At 42.9% G+C, this 18,515-nt stretch overlaps 1 protein-coding gene across 1 annotated transcript in view; it reads left to right on the top strand.

Annotated features, from left to right (window-relative positions):
* Positions 1-7,660: 7,660 nt before the first annotated feature.
* Positions 7,661-18,515, top strand: part of pipox (pipecolic acid oxidase) — a 49,452-nt gene continuing 38,597 nt past the window's right edge. The window contains exon 1 of the mRNA XM_039756703.1: positions 7,661-7,967. Coding sequence (XP_039612637.1) covers positions 7,860-7,967 — 108 coding nt within the window. The 5' untranslated portion in view covers positions 7,661-7,859. The remainder of the gene's footprint in view (positions 7,968-18,515) is intronic.

Genomic DNA, 18,515 nt, shown 5'->3' with positions numbered 1-18,515 from the left:
GCTGGGAGCGAGTTCCTGCCCCAAGTGGAGGAGTATCTCAGGGTCTTGTTCACGAGTGAGGGAAGAATGGAGTGCGAGATTGACAGGCGAATCAGTGCGGCATTCGCAGTCATGCGGGCTCTGCATCGGTCTTTAGTGGTGAAAAAGGGGCTGAGCCGTAAGGCAAAGCTCTCAGTTTACCAGCCAATCTACGTTCCTACCCTCACCTATGGTCATGAGCTATGGGTAGTGACCGAAAGAACGAGATCGCGAATACAAGCGGCTGAAATGAGTTTCCTCCGCAGGGTGTCTGGGCTTTCCCTTAAAAAAAGGTTGAAAGGCTCAGTCTTCGGGAGGGGCTCAGAGTAGAGCCGATGTTCCTCCGCATCGAGAGGAGTCAGATGAGGTGGCTCGGCATCTGATCAGGATGCCTTCCTGGCGAGGTGTTCCAGGCATGTCTAACCGGGAGGAGGCCCTGGGGAAGACCCAGGACACGCTGGAGGGACTATGTCTCCCGGCTGGCCTGGGAATGCCTCGGGATTCACCCAGGAAGAGCTAGAAGTAGTGGCCAGGGAGAGGGGTCTGGGCATCTCTGCTCAAGCTGCTGCCCCCGCAACCCGACCTCGGATAAGCAGAAGAGGATGGATGGATGACAGACACTCAACAGACATCTCAAAAATATATCAATACCATATATTACAATTCAAAGATTGATAATTATAGCTCAGACCTTTTCTGACTCTGTGGTCAAGTAGCAAAAGTTAGCTGTTCTATTTAGGAATGAAGATCCATGCCATGGCTCTGACGTGGATTAAGCAAGTTTGATAACGATGGACAGATAAATTGACTGTCTGGGATGTAGAAACTGGTTAAAACAAAACAGAGTTCTCAGTCTCAGCTACTGCTATACAGCACAACCATGGTGTAGGGGTGCTTGGGTAGCCCTTAAGTGTCAGGAAGGGACCGATGCACACATTCAGATTAACACATACCCTGTATATACTTTGAAAGATGTTTAATTTGCAGATTTAACAGCTGTACACTGAGTGGTGTTCTGACATTTTCTCTTATTTTACCGTGTCATCTGTTAGCAATGGTGAGGTTTACAGAAAAGCATTATTTTGCTATAACGTGAGATTTAAATTTGATAATGATATCAATAAAGTACAAAAATGTAGATTTATTGTAGAAAATTAAGCTGTGAGTTGTGCATACAGTATATGAATGCATTCACAGCTATTGAGAGCAGGTTCTTTCATTAAGCAGGGGGTAATGTTAGAACAGAAGATTGTATTCGCTAAGGCTGAAGGGCCTATAAAATGGATTTTGAGTTGCCCCTGAAAACAATATGCAATCCATCAAATGTTATTATAAAATACATTATCTTCCCTCAAGAGCAAAAAGATTGATACCGGCAATGCACCTTCCACTTAGCTTTGTAAAAGTGGTGGCCAACCCCATACAACAGCATAAGATATTGGACAAATAATTGCAGACTATTCAATCTATCAAGCTCACTTGATTAGCTAGTAGCTATTTTGTCCCATTATACTTTTTAAAGGTTGTTAAATTTTTGATTCAGCTGCGTGCCTGTGTGCTTGCTGGATTACATTTGGTCATACTAGACAAAAAACGCAAGTGCAGCTAAACCCTGAATTATATAGTCTGGTTGAATTGTGGCAACACATGGAACTCAGTGGTCTTTTTATTATTCTGCTTAACACTGCTCTCTTTATGTAAATTGCCTTGTCTGGACCAAAACTAAATTCCAAACTTAGGTACAGGGTAGAAAAGTCCTAAATGAATTTATAATCATTTCAGTCACTCCTATCAGACAACATTTTGAATGTGGTGTAAAACCAAAATACCTTCTTCCCTTGCTACATAAAAGGTGCAAAGCGGATCTTAGATGAACATAAGAGGTAGGATTAGACATATTGATAAATTAGGTAATAAAGAAAAGTACTTACAATGCTAACTTATTCACTAAACAAAAACTAGAAGTGTGTAGCACCTTTACATTTTTATTTAATACATTCACAGGTACAAAATTGAAACAAGGCATGAACAGAAATTCAGATTTATATCTTTTTAATTATGCAGAAGTTCCTATTTAGGTACATATACAGTGGTACTTTGGTATACGTCCGCTTTGGAATAAGTCCAACTTGGTATACATTCTGTTTGAACATGAAAAATTTTCCTTGGTATACGACCTTTGTACTCACATGCTAGAACACTGTGCGCTACCCTTGTTTACCTCTCTCAAGACAGTCATGACTGCCCACAAGCGTCAGTATGCGCTATAACTCTGTGAATTTTCACGTGATTTTGTGTTTTTTCACTTAAATTTGAATTGATTGTTGAAAAGTATGAAGGTGGCATGCGTATCTGGGACTTGGCTGCTGCATACCGTATGCCGAGAACGACGGTATCTACGATTGTGAAAAACAAAGATGTTATTAAAAAGTAAAGTGAGGTTAAATTTTCATTTATTTCATCTAATTGCTTTTGTATGTATTTTAGTATTAAGCAGTGTTTAAATTATTTTATACAATCCCATCAATGTAGAATATGCCAATAACAATAGGATTTTTTTTTTCATGGGAACGGATTTATCATTTCCCTTTTTTTTCTTATGTTTGGTATAAGTCAAAGGATCTGGAACGGATTAAGGATGTATACCGAGGTACCACTGTATACTAATTTAAGGAAGTTGTAACAGACTAGAACTGAATCCTGCCAGCTCACTGTCTGTAGTGTTGATACATTTTCAGTGTTTTCTTTTCCTCCATTTGGGTACTCCAAATTTTATTCAACATCCTAGACATGTATTTTAGGTTAACTGGAGAGAAAGTGAATATAGATTTGTGTGGAGCTTGTCAATCATTACCATATCCAGGGTTCTTGTTGGTTCTCCTCCTTCACTGCATTGGGATAGACTCTAGCTCCCTGTGACCCTAAAATTCAGTAGTATGGTCATAAAATAGAGAGCAAACATTAAGGTTAAAGTAAGGTACAGTTCATATTAGATTGTCCTACTAATCTACTGTTTACTTACTGTGGGTGTGGGTAAGGCGCTATATAAATAAAATGTATTATAATTATTATTACCACATTCTGGTTTGAACACATTGTATTATATACACATCTTTGCTAAATAATCTTTGTACAATATCATTAACTTCAAGCATGTACAGGACAATGGCTTGCTTGCTGCTGTCTTACTATTGTTATTATACAGTACATCAACCCATTTTCTAAACATACTCTTTTCCATTACAAGGTTGAAGGAAGTGGAATTTAACTAAGTGTCATAGAGTAGAAGGCAGAAATAGGCTGTGGTTGGAATGCCACCCATTCTCAAACTGACCAGTTCAGAGTCCTTAACCAGCATGACAGCTTGTTGGGATGGAGTTGGAACCAGTTTACCACATTACACAAATTTCCCCAGCAACTGTCCTAAGAATCAAACCCAGGTTCTAGGAGGTAGCAGAGATAAGCACTACTATTATTATTATTAACACTGTCACTGATGTACGGGGACACTGCCCGGCCGGGACGCCTGGACAGTCCCCAACTAGGACAATACTTCTCCTCGGCCACGAGAGGGCAGCCGTCCGGGTCTGTTTGGGAGCCACAAAGACGGAGCTGGGATGCCCGTGAGAGGACGTGACCACCGCCAGGGGGTGCCCGAACAGTTGGAGAATCCTGGATGGCAGCACTTCCGCCACACCAGGAAGTGCTGCCGGAAATAATTCCAAGAAGGCCCGGAGTGCTTCCTGGTGCTTTCCTGACACTTCCGCCACACCAGGAAGTGACGTCAAGGGGAGCACCTGGGGCTCATCTGGGTCATGATAAAAGGGGCCGCCTCCTTCCAGACATTGAGCCAGAGTTGGAAGGAAGGAGACGAAGCTTGTGAGGAGGAGGAAGGAGGTCAAAGAGAAAGAAAGAAAGAAGAGAAAGAGGAAGAAAGCAAGAGAGTTGGTGAGAGAAGGCATTGTGGTGCTCAAGGATAAATAAAGGAGCGTGTTTTGGACATCTTGGTGTCAGTCTGTCTGTGTTTGGGGGTACGGTTTCCACAACATTAACATTATTTTATTATTATAACAACATGACATCCTCAAATGCATTTAAAGCATTTGAGGGTCATGTGGGATTAAAGTCTATCCCAACAACAATGGGTACAAAGCAAAAACCACAACTTGAATGGAATACCAAACCATCACAGGAACTACTCATGTACACATCCACACATGTTCACATGGGGCCTTTCTGCTGTCGATATTTATTATTATTATTACTAGTAAAAAATATTTCTGTTAAAGTGCTGCCTTTTTTTTTTTAACTGATGTGTGCACAGATATATATATATATATATATATATATATATATATATACACACACCCGATCTACAGTACATACTGTCAAATAAACAAAACACACGCCGTGGCGCAACACAAGAGGCTTCGCCTCTAGCGCTGACATCCAAGGTTCGATTCCCGAGAGGGGGTGCAGTGAGTGAGCCCAGAATTAGGGCGAAACACGTGCCGCGTATTGTTTGCATTATTTGACAGTAAAACTATTTCAGTATATTTAATATATATAAATCAGCGCTTCCCGATTCATTTTACCCTCGCACCCCCTTGGTTTGAGAAGAAGTATGAAAAAATATGAGATTAACGCAGAAAAAAAGATCACCAATTGAAACTTTATGAATAATGGATACTTTATTCGCCATCAATAATAATTTTGGTAAAGCCATACTCGGTGTAATCCTCCTTCCATGTTCTGATTTTTTCGCAACTAGCCGTGATTAAATGAACGGTAAAAAAGTAAGAGCTAAGTGAGGGTGACTTATCCAGGCAGGCAGGCAACAGCTCAATAGCTCGAATTTGGATATAAGTAGGTTCTATTTAGTCGACAGAAATATCTTTGGTAGGAAGGTAAGTTGAATTTACTCTTTAAATTTCTATGGTGAAGAAAAATTTATGCAATGCTGACTAAATTTAACTTTCATTCCTACCAAACATATTTCTGTCGACTAAATAAAAATTACTTATATTTAAAATTTAAATAGAACTTGAACAAATACGATACTTCATAATACCCACGCAGAACTTCAGTAAGTGAACGTAAGAGCAGGAGTCGTCCGTTTTAACAAGCAGCATATTGCACTGATACGAAATAGCCTGCCCATTTAAATTATTTAGGAATGGATAAATAAATTAAGATTTTGTACAAATAATGTTTTTCATTTTTCTTCCTTGATGGATTCTGGCACCCCCAGCAACAGCTGCTCGCACCCCAAAGGAGATATAGAAATATATATATATATATATATATATATATATATATACACAGTATATCTATATCTATAGATAGATAATAGATATAAGTGACAAAAAATTACATTCATTACATTATTTTCAAAATGTTTCCTTTTCTTTTTCATGACTTCTTTAACACACTACTTCTCCGCTGCGAAGCGCGGGTATTCTGCTAGTATATATATATTTACACACACTAGCCAACCCGCGGCATATCATACGCCGCATAATCAGGCTGTTTTTTTTAATGATTTTTAAGCACAGGGAGAAAATTAATATTTGAAAAATCAGTAATGTAATAAATCAGCAAGAAAAGCAACATTGGAACAATGCACGGAATGAACCAACACACAATTGTCCGTGACTGAAAACTGGCGGACCGCCATCGCTCATGTGCCCACCTCCAACTCGTCACTTGAGTCGTTGTCGTCTTTGCACAGTCCAGATGCACCTGTGACTCACGTGGACTTTCCGTGTCCCTGCAGGAGCATCTAAAAAGACGCATGTTTGTCGCGGATGCGAATTGCTGTATGTAGTGTGTAAAACAGTTTGCTGTGGTGCACGCGGTCGTGCGTTGTAACCGAAAACTTCGGTTTTTAAAGACTGCTTACTTCTTGGAGTTGGTGGTGACTCCTTCCTGCGTGCGCCATAGGTGTCTTACTTGTCGGCGGCTTAGTGAATCCACGCCCCTTCCGCCGTGCTTTCCATGGGTGTCTTGCCTTAGTGAATTATATATATAGATTATATATATGTATACGCAACTTACTTCCTCCGTGCAACCTGAACTTTGAACTCTGTTGGGCGCTGCATGTAAGCAGCAGGAGCTCTCGCTGCCATATATACTTCGAATGCTAAGTGTGTGTGTGTATATTATATATATATATATATATATATATATATATATATATATATAATATACACACACACACACTTAGCATTCGAAGTCTGAATCACAATTTGATTGTATGGGTGGTTACCTATCAGGTAACGCGTGTGGTTGGTGTGCAAGTCGGCAAACATCCACCACGGTTGCCCTCACAGGTGCGAGAAACAGATCATAGAATGTTAGTTAACTGTCAAGTAATGCAAAGAGTATGCTACACGCGTTTCGCCCTATTTTGAGCTCATCAGGCATACAAACTCCACTGCACCCCTCATCCGGGACTGAACCTAGTATGTCAGACAAACACACTCAGTACTCTCTACAGGTCTGGCCATGGAGTTCACATCCTTGAAGCCCGACTACACAGTGTTCAATGGATCAGCACCTACACAGTATATACGCAGACACTTGTGAGAAACTATGCTTCTTCTTGACCACTTTGGTCTGCCATTGTATGGCATCTGGGTGCTGCCACCTCTGTGTGTTATCAAATCTCAGTCCAGACTTTGTTCATGTGTTGCTCCTAGCTGCTGGAATAAGCTGCCCACCGCCACTGGGAACTCAATCTCCCACAATGTGTCTTTTCTGGTGAATTTCTGTCTAACTGATAGTAGTAGTTTGGTTTTTATTATCTAGGAATTGTAACAAGCTTGTATTTTTGTTGCGAGTTGTGATGATCATGTCACACTAGTCCCAAAGCAGCCCCTCAGGCTGATGTTTACTTGATTATGTTGACCTCTTTTGTAAGTTGCTCCTTATAAACGAGTGTCTTCTAAGCAAATATATGTAAATGTAAAATACATATACAAGTTACAGATGGCGACAGAAAGCATGCAGTAATAAATAAACATTTAGTTATTAAAAAAATAAGTACATACAGGCCTTTATTAGCTTGCTGATAAACTGTAAAAACAACTAAAAAGCTTTAGGTGCAAAACTTCACTGCATTTTACCAAGTCTTTAGTAATGATCATATACAGTATTAGGAAGGAGCAACTGAGTAAACAAATAACACTCATTTCATTTTACGTAATACTGAATAAACAAAAGTTTTCAAAACAAATGGCACTGCGTGTAACAGCTGGCTTTTACTGTACACCTCCGTTTATTTTGCTTAACAATTTAGCAATACATTTTTGATTCGCAAAGTTAATTTCATGGTCGGAGATTATTTTAGCAATACGCGGCATACGGTAAAAGTAAACCCTACACACGGTGCCAGCTGAACAACAGACACTTTAGCCTACATATGCCCATTCTCTCATCCCAGACTAGTATAGAGTCATAACCTAAAACGACCTTGTCAAAAGCCGGAGGTCTCAGAGAAACAAACACGCAGCCATGGCGAAAAGAACAGTACAGCGCCACCATTGAATACCAACAAACATAAAAGAAACGTGCAATCTGAAATGATTGTAAATAAAAACGGAAAGGACTTCGCAATTTAAATAAGCCTTTGTATGAAACAGAATATGGTTTGCCACAAAATCAATGTTGCGATTCTCTTCTTACGACGCGATTTCAATAAAGTTGTAACCAGAGAAGATCAAGTATTTCCTCCGAGCGCAGCTCACTTCCTCCGTGCAGCCTGAACTTTGAGCTCTGTTGGGCGCTGCATGTAAGCAACAGGAGCTCTCGCTGCCGTACATTCCTGACACGCCGCACTCATGGGATCTCAGAATTTCGACCACATTGTGATTGGAGCAGGAATCCAAGGGTCCTTTACAGCCTATCACCTCGCCAAAAACAAACAGAAAACCCTTCTGCTTGAGCAGGTTGGTCTGATTGACATCTTCGATGGAAAATTCTCGCTGATTTAGGACGACTTAGTTTTGCGAGAATAGGGGGTGAAGTAGAAATGTTGGTCAAATTCTGTCAGGAATCACCCTAACTGTGCAAATTATAAAGTAAACCCGGAGATTGTACTACTAAGAAAATCATTTCAGTGCAGCTTTCTACTCCGATTTATTTCCATTCTAGACATATTTTATGGTGAAAAAATAAGGTGCTTTCTTCTTAGAATCTTCAAATTATATTGCTGCAAGTGTCCTAGAAAATGGGTTTTTGTTTAAATTTGTTTTTTTCCATTATAAATCGTAACGTGAAATATGAAAAACAGCTATTTCTGGAATGCCATTATAACTTAAATAGCTGAAACTAAATGAAATGTCTTAATAATCAGACCTTTTCTGAAACATATGCTGAATTTTGTCCCATTGAGACTGTTGTTGGAATGTACAGACATTGCTCGTTTCTGTTTGCACCATGGACTCTCTAAGATTTAGCAAGACTTGCACTGACACACTGCTTTGTGTGTATGTTTTTCATCAGCGATTAACTGTTTCTTTTAAAAATGTCCTTTAAACAGAGGCACGTTTGTATGATTTTGTGCACTCTTGGTTTAGACAGAAATTTTGGTTTTTGAAATCAAGACTGTGAAATTTCATAATGTATTACACTACACTGTTATCATAGTACTAAGTTCACAGGATTAAACTCCTATTTTAACTTATTGGTTAATATTTTACACTAACCTTGATTACTTTTTTCCAGGTTAGACAATTTGTAATACATAAATGCAGCTTTTCTAGCCAATGCACATTTCTCTTATCACTTACTTCACGTTTTTATCTAATGATGAATATTGGCTCCAGGGACCTGGCTTTGAAGCCTGCCCTCATCACTGATTGTGCAAGTTCATCCTTCAAGTTTTCTGTGGATCCTCTGAATTCCTCCAACATCTTAGCATGCTCACGTTATAGATTAACTGCGGAGTTTAAGTTGTAGTCCAGCGACTATGGATGTGTGGACATGAATGCCCTTGTCCAGGGTGGATTCATGCCTTGCATTTGAATCTGCTACAACAAGCTTCAACTCCCTGTTTTCTTGGAATTAAAAAGAAGTTTAGAAAAGGAACAAAAAAGTATGCGCTTGCAAATCACATGCATATATTTTAGGTTTTTTTTTTTTAAGACTTGCCGAGGATCATACAGTCCGACGACTATGCGTACAAGGCCACAGTGACTTGTAAAAAGCAATGTGCTTTGTCACATTGTCACCTTTATGACACTACAAATAATGAGAACAAAAAGCTCTTGGCCAAAGTGCATATGAAATTGTTGTTAAAAGCAGACTCTAAAATGTAATCAAATTAAGGTTATATACTGTATTTGAAGCTTCTAGCAGACTATGGCACACCCTTCTTTTAAATAAATTTAAAAAAAAAAAACAGTAACACCTTGGACTGATCAGTTTCCACTCTGGCCTACATTAATGGATAAAAATATGAATCTATATTAGATTCATACTTACCCCCAAAAGAATTAAGGCTGTTACTGCAGCAAAAGGGTTCCCGGCAAAGTATTAATGTGTTTGGTCGCTTGTACAAACAAACACTTTTGAGTTTTTCTTCTTCATTTAAAAATCTACTGGTTTATTTTGACTTTGGAAATGTATTGTTACAACATAAAAGTTCACATTAAAATACTGAATGGATAAATGTGTACAAATCTTTTGTCATGCTGGAAATTATGATGAATTTCAATGGGACTGAATACTTTTGCATGCCACTGTAACTGCAAATACAAAAGCCTGGCAACAGAAGCAATACAGTATGGTATAGTTTTCATTTTTAAATTTAAGTCATGTATTTGTCCATTTTTAAGGTCAGTATTTATTTATCTTCCAAATAGGAATGTTCCTTTACACCATATTTTACATCATTGATTTACATTTATTGAAGATTAAATCCTTGTGATTATTTTTCAGCATTGCCTCTTTCTGCTATAAAAAGCTTTATACAAATGCTATCAATAAGGAAAATACTTACTATAGAGATTTGTGCTTTGTGGTCCAAATGATGACATTCTTCTGACCATCAGTCAGACTATATAACTTTGCACATGGAAGCGACAGAGCTTAGTTTGGGAATGGAGGCGGGGCTAAGCGTAGTCTGCTGTATGTGCCTCTGATCACAGGGCAAACAGGAAAAAGTTGTAAGTCGCTGTGCCCTTTCTCAGCCAGGGGTGGAATTGCTTAATGTCGTATATTCCTTATTGTGTCCCCTTAGCGCACGTGTGACATGGTCCCTAATCCCCAGGACACACAACTCCATTCACATGTTCATAAGCCTGAGAGAGGGCATCAGCATTAGCATGGATGGAGTCCTTACAAGTAAAGGAACTAGCAAGTGATCCAAGGGTTGATTTCTTTGTTGGTGGAGAACCACTGTAGAAGAGCATGTTTAGTCACCAAAATAAACTCTTGCCCCAGCAGGTAATAAAGGAACTGGGTGATAGTCCATTTAATGGAGACAGCCTTCGGCTCAATCACTTGTGGTGGATTGCCGGCATTTTACTCCGGCCCTCACCCCCTGGCCGCTAGGAGGAGCTCTCCCGAGCATATACGGCCCCGAATTCCAGCAGGGCCTCATGGACTATGTAGTTTTTATACACAGCCCTGCTGGATACCTTGGGGGCCACTGGGAGTCGCTGTCGGGAGGCCAATAGACTCATTTGGACATCATGACCCGGAAGTTCGTCGGGCTTCCGGGGTGAAGAAAAGTACTGTTTACCCTGACCCGGAAGGAATAAGGACTTGTGGAACTGTTGGGCAGAAAGACTTCCGGGTCAGGGGAATAAGGACTCTGGGAACTCCCAGACAACGAGCTGAGCTGGGTGGTAGGAGGGCAACGCGTCTGGGAGTGGAGGATTGTGATTATTATTGATTGGTTATTGTAATTGTGATTTATGAATATAGTGGAGTGGAGGGTGCTTGGTGCACATTATTATAATAAATATAATCATTGTGGCAATTTTACCAGGTGTTTGGCGTGGTACCTGAGGGTTCAAGGGAGTACTACTGCCCCCTACTGCGACACACTGCATACTTCCTCTCCCTGTCTAACAGTTTCTGGCTGAGGTTCATAATGGGGCATTCAGCTCCATCAACAACTCAACATTGCCATGAGGCCAATGTCAGAGGTGTCGGTCTGGAGGAGAAAAGGTAAAGAGAAGTTAGGGGTAGGCTCTGCATTGATCTGTCATGGTAAAAAAGGAGCTGAGCCATAAGGCAAACCTCTCAATTTACCGGTCAATCAACGTTCCTACCATCACCTATGGTCATGAGCTCTGGGTAGTGACCAAAAGAACGAGATTGCGAATACAAGTGGCTGAAATGAGTTCCCTCCACAGGGTGTCTTGGCTTTCCCTTAAAGATAGATAGGGTGAGAAGCTCAGTCACCCGGGAGGAGCCGCTGCTCCTCCGCATCGAGAGGAGTCAGATGAGATGATTCAGGCATCTGATCAGGATGCCTCCTGGATGGCTTCCGGATGAGGTGTTCCGGGCACATCTAAGGACTATGTCTCTTGGCTGGCCTGAGAACGCCTCGGGATTCTCCCGGAAGAGCTAGAAGAAGTGGCCAGGCAGAGGATAAGTCTGGGTATCTCTGCTCAAGCTGCTGCCCCCGCGACCCGATCTCAGATAAGCGGAAGAGGATGGATGGATGGATGGATGAAGTTTGAGGCAATTTGAACAGCAGCCAACATCAGAGCCATCTCCAAGTTACGGAATACTGAATCAGCTTAGGAGCCTCACACTACCATGTTGAAGGCGCACTTCTGAGTTAGCTCCATCAAAGGCTCCGCCCTTTTTAAGAATCTGGGAACAAAGCATCAATTATACCCAGTGAGTTCCAGGGAAGCATGTTACTTGCCTTTTGGTTCACAGGCTGGGCCAGTCTGAACTGTCCCTGTCCCGCAACATGGCTAAATATTTGGCGTCAGTCGAGTTGTTAATCTTCATGTTATTAATAAAGGTCCCATTTCTTTTTCTCTTTCCCCACTTCGGTGTTTAGCTGAGTTTTGGAGAGCTGCCACAGGGGCCACCTATTGTCACAATATATATATACACCTAAAATACATCCATATATTTTTCAGTAAAATGTATTGATCCATTTCCTAAAAAGTAAATAGGTGAATAAATTTAAAATTATAAATGTAAAGCCTAAAACTCTAACAGGGAAACATAAGGCCTTTATTGCAGACCCAAAAATATAAAAGCAGGGAATTTACTGAAACAAAACTACCCTCACATTATCAGTTCTGTCCAATGCAAGGACAGTAAATCAATATGCAACCTTAAGATATACAGCAGCATGTCACTCGATCATGCTATCGGAGACAAGCTCCTGACACTAGTTTCTTAGGTGAGAAAGCTGGGCCAGGAGATCATGTACCAAACCATGGTGTCTTACTGCTCAGCAGGCAATGTTGAGATGTCATGGTGAGAATTCAGATCTATAGGAGATGACTGGAGTAGGTAAAAGAAATGCTGTTTTATTATTCAAATCCATGTTAAAAAAAAAATCAGGCAATAGGTTAAACACAGGCAGACAAACATAACAAGCATCATTTATCAAAAAGGCAACAGCTGAATTCAAAACTAGAGACTCGGCTTAAGACTTTTGCACAGGCACTAAACACAATGATAGATCAAATAGCCTTCCTCCTATTATTGCCTTGTCACTTCTCTCATATGACTGCAGTTCAGTTAGTGACGCTTAGTAACAAATAGGGTTGAAATGGGTCCAGATTAAGCTGTACGAAGCAGGAATGGTAGGACAAGGACCTAAGTTTTTATCCTAACACATATGTCAGAATTTTAGTGATGCTGGGTGCACTCCCTTGGGAGTTTTTTTCAGTTATTTCTACATATACAGCATCAGCAACTATACTGTTCTGTTAAAGGAAACACAGCATTCTTTTAGGATCCACAGGAAAGGATCAAGAATGAAACCTAAATTGGGAGAATCAGCAAGCCTTCACATACACATCACAGGGTAATCATTTTACTAACAATGGAGTGAGTAAACACCACCTAAATTAACACTGGTGTAAACTGCAAAATGTTAACTAAGTGTGGGGATCCATATGCTGTCAATATCTCTGATTTTATGTTTAATCGTAAAGTTATTTTAGCACTGTGGTTATAATGATTTCAGGTCATAAAGTACTTGCAGCCAGGATTTCAGGGATCTCTATGTACACACAGAACTTGACACAGCTACTAAATCCACTTTGAAATGCTGAATGCATCAGAGCGCAGTGTACAGTAAAAGTTTCATGCAGTAACAATTGGCTTTTTATTGTATTTATCCATCCATCCATCCATTCTCTTCCGCTTATCCGAGGTCGGGTCGCGGGCAGCAGCAAGCAGAGAGGCCCAGACTTCCCTCTCCCGGCCACTTCTTCCAGCTCTTCGGGAGAATCCCAAAGGCGTTCCCAGGCCAGCCGGAGACATAGTCCCTCCAGCGTGTCCTGGGTCTTCCCGGGCCTCCTCCCGGTTGGGCGTGCCGGAACACCTCACCAGGGAGGCGTCCAGGAGGCATCCTGATCAGATGCCCGAGCCACCTCATCTGACTCCTCTCAATGCGGAGGAGCAGCGGCTCTACTCTGAGCCCCTCCCGGATGACTGAGCTTCTCACCCTATCTTTAAGGGAAAGCCCAGACACCCTGCGGAGGAAACTCATTTCAGCCGCTTGTATTGCGATCTCGTTCTTTCGGTCACTACCCATAGCTCATGACCATAGGTGAGGGTAGGAGCGTAGATCGACTGGTAAATTGAGAGCTTTGCCTTACGGCTCAGCTCCTTTTTCACCACGACAGACCGATGCAGAGCCGCATCACTGCGGATGCCGCACCGATCCGCCTGTCGATCTCACGCTCCATTCTTCCCTCACTCGTGAACAAGACCCGAGATACTTGAACTCCTCCACTTGGGGCAGGATCTCTCCCCCAACCCTGAGAGGGCACTCCACCCTTTTCCGGCTGAGGACCATGCTCTCGGATTTGGAGGTGCTGATTCTCATCCCAGCCGCTTCACACTCAGCTGCGAACCGATCCAGAGAGCTGAAGATCACGGCCTGATGAAGCAAACAGGACAACATCATCTGCAAAAGCAGTGACCCAATCCTGAGTCCACCAAACCGGACCCCTTCAACACCCTGGCTGCGCCTAGAAATTCTGTCCATAAAAGTTATGAACAGAATCGGTGACAAAGGGCAGCCCTGGCGGAGTCCAACTCTCACTGGAAACGGGCTCGACTTACTGCGGCAATGCGGACCAAGCTCTGACACGGTTGTACAGAGACCGAACAGCTCTTATCAGGGGTCCGGTACCCCATACTCCCGGAGCACCCCCACAGGATTCCCGAGGGACACGGTCGAATGCCTTTTCCAAGTCCACAAAACACATGTAGACCGGTCGGGCAAACTCCCATGCACCCTCAGGACTCTGCTAAGGGTGAAGAGCTGGTCCACTGTTCGCGACCAGGGCGAAAACCACACTGTTCCTCCTGAATCCGAGGTTCGACTATCCGACGGACCCTCCTCTCCAGAACCCCGAATAGACTTTTCCAGGGAGGCTGAGGAGTGTGATCCCTCTATAGTTGGAACACACCCTCCGGTCCCCTTTTAAAGAGGGGACCACCACCCCGGTCTGCCAATCCAGAGGCACTGTCCCGATGTCCATGCGATGTTGCAGAGGCGTGTCAACCAAGACAGTCCTACAACATCCAGAGCCTTAAGGAACTCGGGTATCTCATCCACCCGGGGCCCTGCCACCAAGGAGTTTTTGACCACCTCGGTGACTTCAGTCCCAGAGATGGGAGAGCCCACCTCAGAGTCCCCAGGCTCTGCTTCCTCGTGGAAGGCATGTTAGTGGGATTGAGGAGGTCTTGAAGTACTCCTCCCACCGACCCTAGCGTCAGTGAGGTCAGCAGCGCACCATCCCCACTATATACGGTGTTGACACTGCACTGCTTCCCCTCCTGAGGCGCGGACGGTGGACCAGAATCTCCTCGAAGCCGTCGAAAGTGTTCTCCATGGCCTCTCCAAACTCCTCCCATGCCCGAGTTTTGCCTCAGCAACAACCGAAGCAGCGTTCGCTTGGCCTGCGGTACCTATCAGCTGCCTCCAGAGACCCACAGGACAAAAAGTCCTATAGGACTCCTTCTTCAGCTTGACGGCATCCCTCACGCGGTGTCCACCAGCGGGTTGGGGATTGCCGCCACGACAGGCACCGACCACCTTGCGGCCACAGCTCCGGTCAGCCGCCTCAACAATAGAGGCACGGAACATGGCCCATTGGACTCAATGTCCCCACCTCCCTCGGGGCGTGGTTGAAGTTCTGCGGAGGTGGGAGTTGAAGCTACTTCTGACAGGGGACTCTGCCAGCCGTTCCCAGCAGACCCTAACAACACGTTTGGGCCTACCAGGTCTGACCGGCATCTTCCCCCACCATCGAAGCCAACTCACCACCAGGTGGTGATCAGTTGACAGCTCCGCCCCTCTCTTCACCCGAGTGTCCAAGACATATGGCGCAAGTCCGGCGACACGACCACAAAGTCGATCATCGACCTGAGGCCTAGGGTGTCCTGGTGCCAAGTGCACATATGAACACCCTTATGCTTGAACATGGTGTTGTTATGGACAATCCGTGGCGAGCACAGAAGTCCAATAACAAAACACCGCTCGGGTTCAGATCGGGGGGGCCATTCCTCCCAATCACGCCCTTCCAGGTCTCACTGTCATTGCCCACGTGAGCATTGAAGTCTCCCAGCAAAACGAGGGAATCCCAGAAGGTATGCCCTCTAGCAACCCCTCAGAGACTCCAAAAGGGTGGATACTCCAAACTGCTGTTGGCATACGCACAAACAACAGTCAGGACCCTTCCCCACCCGAAGGCGGAGGGAGGCCACCCTCGTCCACCGGGGTAAACCCCAATGCACAGGCTCCGAGTCGGGGGGCAATAAGTATGCCCACACCTGCTCGGCGACTCTCACCGGGGCAACTCCAGAGTGGTAGAGAGTCCAGCCCCTCTCAAGGAGATTGGTTCCAGAGTCCAAGCTGTGCGTCAAGGTGAGTCCGACTATATCTAGCCGGAACCTCTCACCGCGCACTAGCTCAGGCTCCTTCCCCTTCAGAGAGGTGACATTCCACGTCCCAAGAGCCAGTTTCTGTAGCCGAGGATCAGACCGCCAAGGTCCCCCGCCTTCGGCCACCACCCAACTCACACTGCACCCAACCTCCTTGGCCCCTCCCATAGGTGGTGAGCCCATGGGGAGGAGGACCCACATTACCTCTTCGGGCTGTGCCCGGCCGAGCCCCATGGGTGCAGGCCCGGCCACCAGGCGCCGCCATCGAGCCCCACCTCCAGGCCTGGCTCCAGAGGGGGGGCCCGGTGACCAGCGTCGGGCAAGGGAAAGCGTCGTCCAAGTTTTATTTTCATTGGAGGTTTATTGAACCGCTCTTTGTCTCATCCCTCACCCAGGACCAGTTTGCCTTGGGTGGCCCTACCAGGGGCATAAAGCCCCGGACAACATAGCTCCTAGGATCATTGGGACACGCAAACCCCTCCACCACGATAAGGTGATGGTTCAAGGAGGAGTTTATTGTATTTATTCACTTAAAATACGATTAAGTCAAATATCCATGATTAACAGAGTATTTCAAAACTGTGGTGCAGGTGACATGTCAGTGTCTGGACATTTACAAAGTAAAGGCAGATTTTACAATTAAAATTCACCTGTCTGTAGTGTTAAAACGATGCTGTCATAACTTTAGATGCATAAGCATCTAGTTTGTATTTTAATTTGGTTTTATACAGGTGTCAACATGCATATACTGTAGTGGGGAGAACAGAAAAGAAGGTTTAGTACATCATTAGAATTTTAGTGTGGACTGCAGGCAAACTGACAACAGAATAGAGAAAAACAAAAACTGCAATAGACATCAGTCCTGGAAAAAAAATATACACTGGCCTTTGCAGTAAACATTTGCTTCACCTAGGCCAACAGTCACCCCAAGTACATACTGGACTTAAAGACTGTTGTGTAATGTAATGATTTTGTGCTGCTCCTGTTCATGTTAAAGGTACCCGGTCATTATGATGTGTTGCTTCTTGGCCAGGAGTAACAGCTTGGAGTAAAGTTTTATCTATGAAAAACAGTAAGACATTTGACAGTATCAGTAGCCTACTTGAGATGATTTTCCTGCAAATCTGAAGTTAAATTGCAACTGTGAAATTTACGGTTTTCAAGGGGCTAATTGGAAGGGGCAGTGAAAAAAAGCAAGCAGAAGTCATTTCACAAAGCACTATATATACACCAAAACCAGAATATGAGCCAATATCTAACGTTTACAGTCCTCTCCTAGTCAAATCTAAAATCCTGCTTATTTTATTTATTTATTTTTTTAAGATGCAAGTTTCTGCAACTTGTGAATGCTGCAATAACCATTTTAAGTGCTTCCAGTAGTTAGGATAACATTTCCTTTTGAGTACAGAGTGCATTGAATTTCCTCCTTGTAGGTCTTTTAAGAAGAGTGACAGCTAATGCAATGCCAACAAAAGGCAGAAAATGCATTTTTTGCTGTAAGTGCACCATGCCCCTTAGCTTCTATTAATACCGGACGGGCAAGATACTTTTAAAGTTTTATAGAATATACTTAACTTTAGAACAAAATGCCACATGGCAAATTCATATATATCATGTTTGTGAAGAAATAACTTCAACATGAAAAATACCACACTTATCCTTTAAAGAATGTATGAAATCCTCAGAATAGTACTCAACCCTGAAATAACAGCAAAGGAAGCAGAACAGCTCATAGAATAAGTTTGTTTTTATTTTTTAGGATGAAATTCACTTTGCATTTTGTTTCTTTCGTAAATGCATGCATGTCTACATCTTAATACTACTTTGTATAACAAAAATAGCCAAGTGAATTTTTAGAGCAGTGCATGAACAAGAAGAAAATTAAAATTGGATCAAGCTTTTGAACTGAAGTCAGGACTGTTGACAAATAAAGGAAAGGAAGAGGCAGATCTTCAATTCAATATCTCAGTCTCATGTGAACATGCTTTCTGTTCATGCCTCTCTGATATTTTGGAAATTATTTATTTAACAATATTTTCACAAAAAAAACATGCATTTTTTAAATTATGAGCATACAACTGGGTGACTAGACATGTGGATTATGCAACAAGTAATGTGGGATTTTTTGTTCCAGAGATTTTTATATTTTTTTATTTTGTTTAGCATTGGTCGCCAATCTATTAGAAACTGTTATCTCCATTCTCCACGAAAACACAAGATTATTATTTTTTTCTGGCAATCACTACAATCTGCATGGAGTAAGTAACATTATAAAACATTGCCTGCGGTGGGTTGGCACCCTGCCCAGGATTGGTTCCTGCCTTGTGCCCTGTGTTGGCTGGGATTGGCTCCAGCAGACCCCCGTGACCCTGTATTCGGATTCAGCGGGT

This window comes from Polypterus senegalus, chromosome 6 (assembly GCF_016835505.1).
Source record: "Polypterus senegalus isolate Bchr_013 chromosome 6, ASM1683550v1, whole genome shotgun sequence".
Lineage (NCBI taxonomy): Eukaryota > Metazoa > Chordata > Cladistia > Polypteriformes > Polypteridae > Polypterus > Polypterus senegalus.
This window is presented reverse-complemented; position numbering and strand designations above follow the sequence as displayed.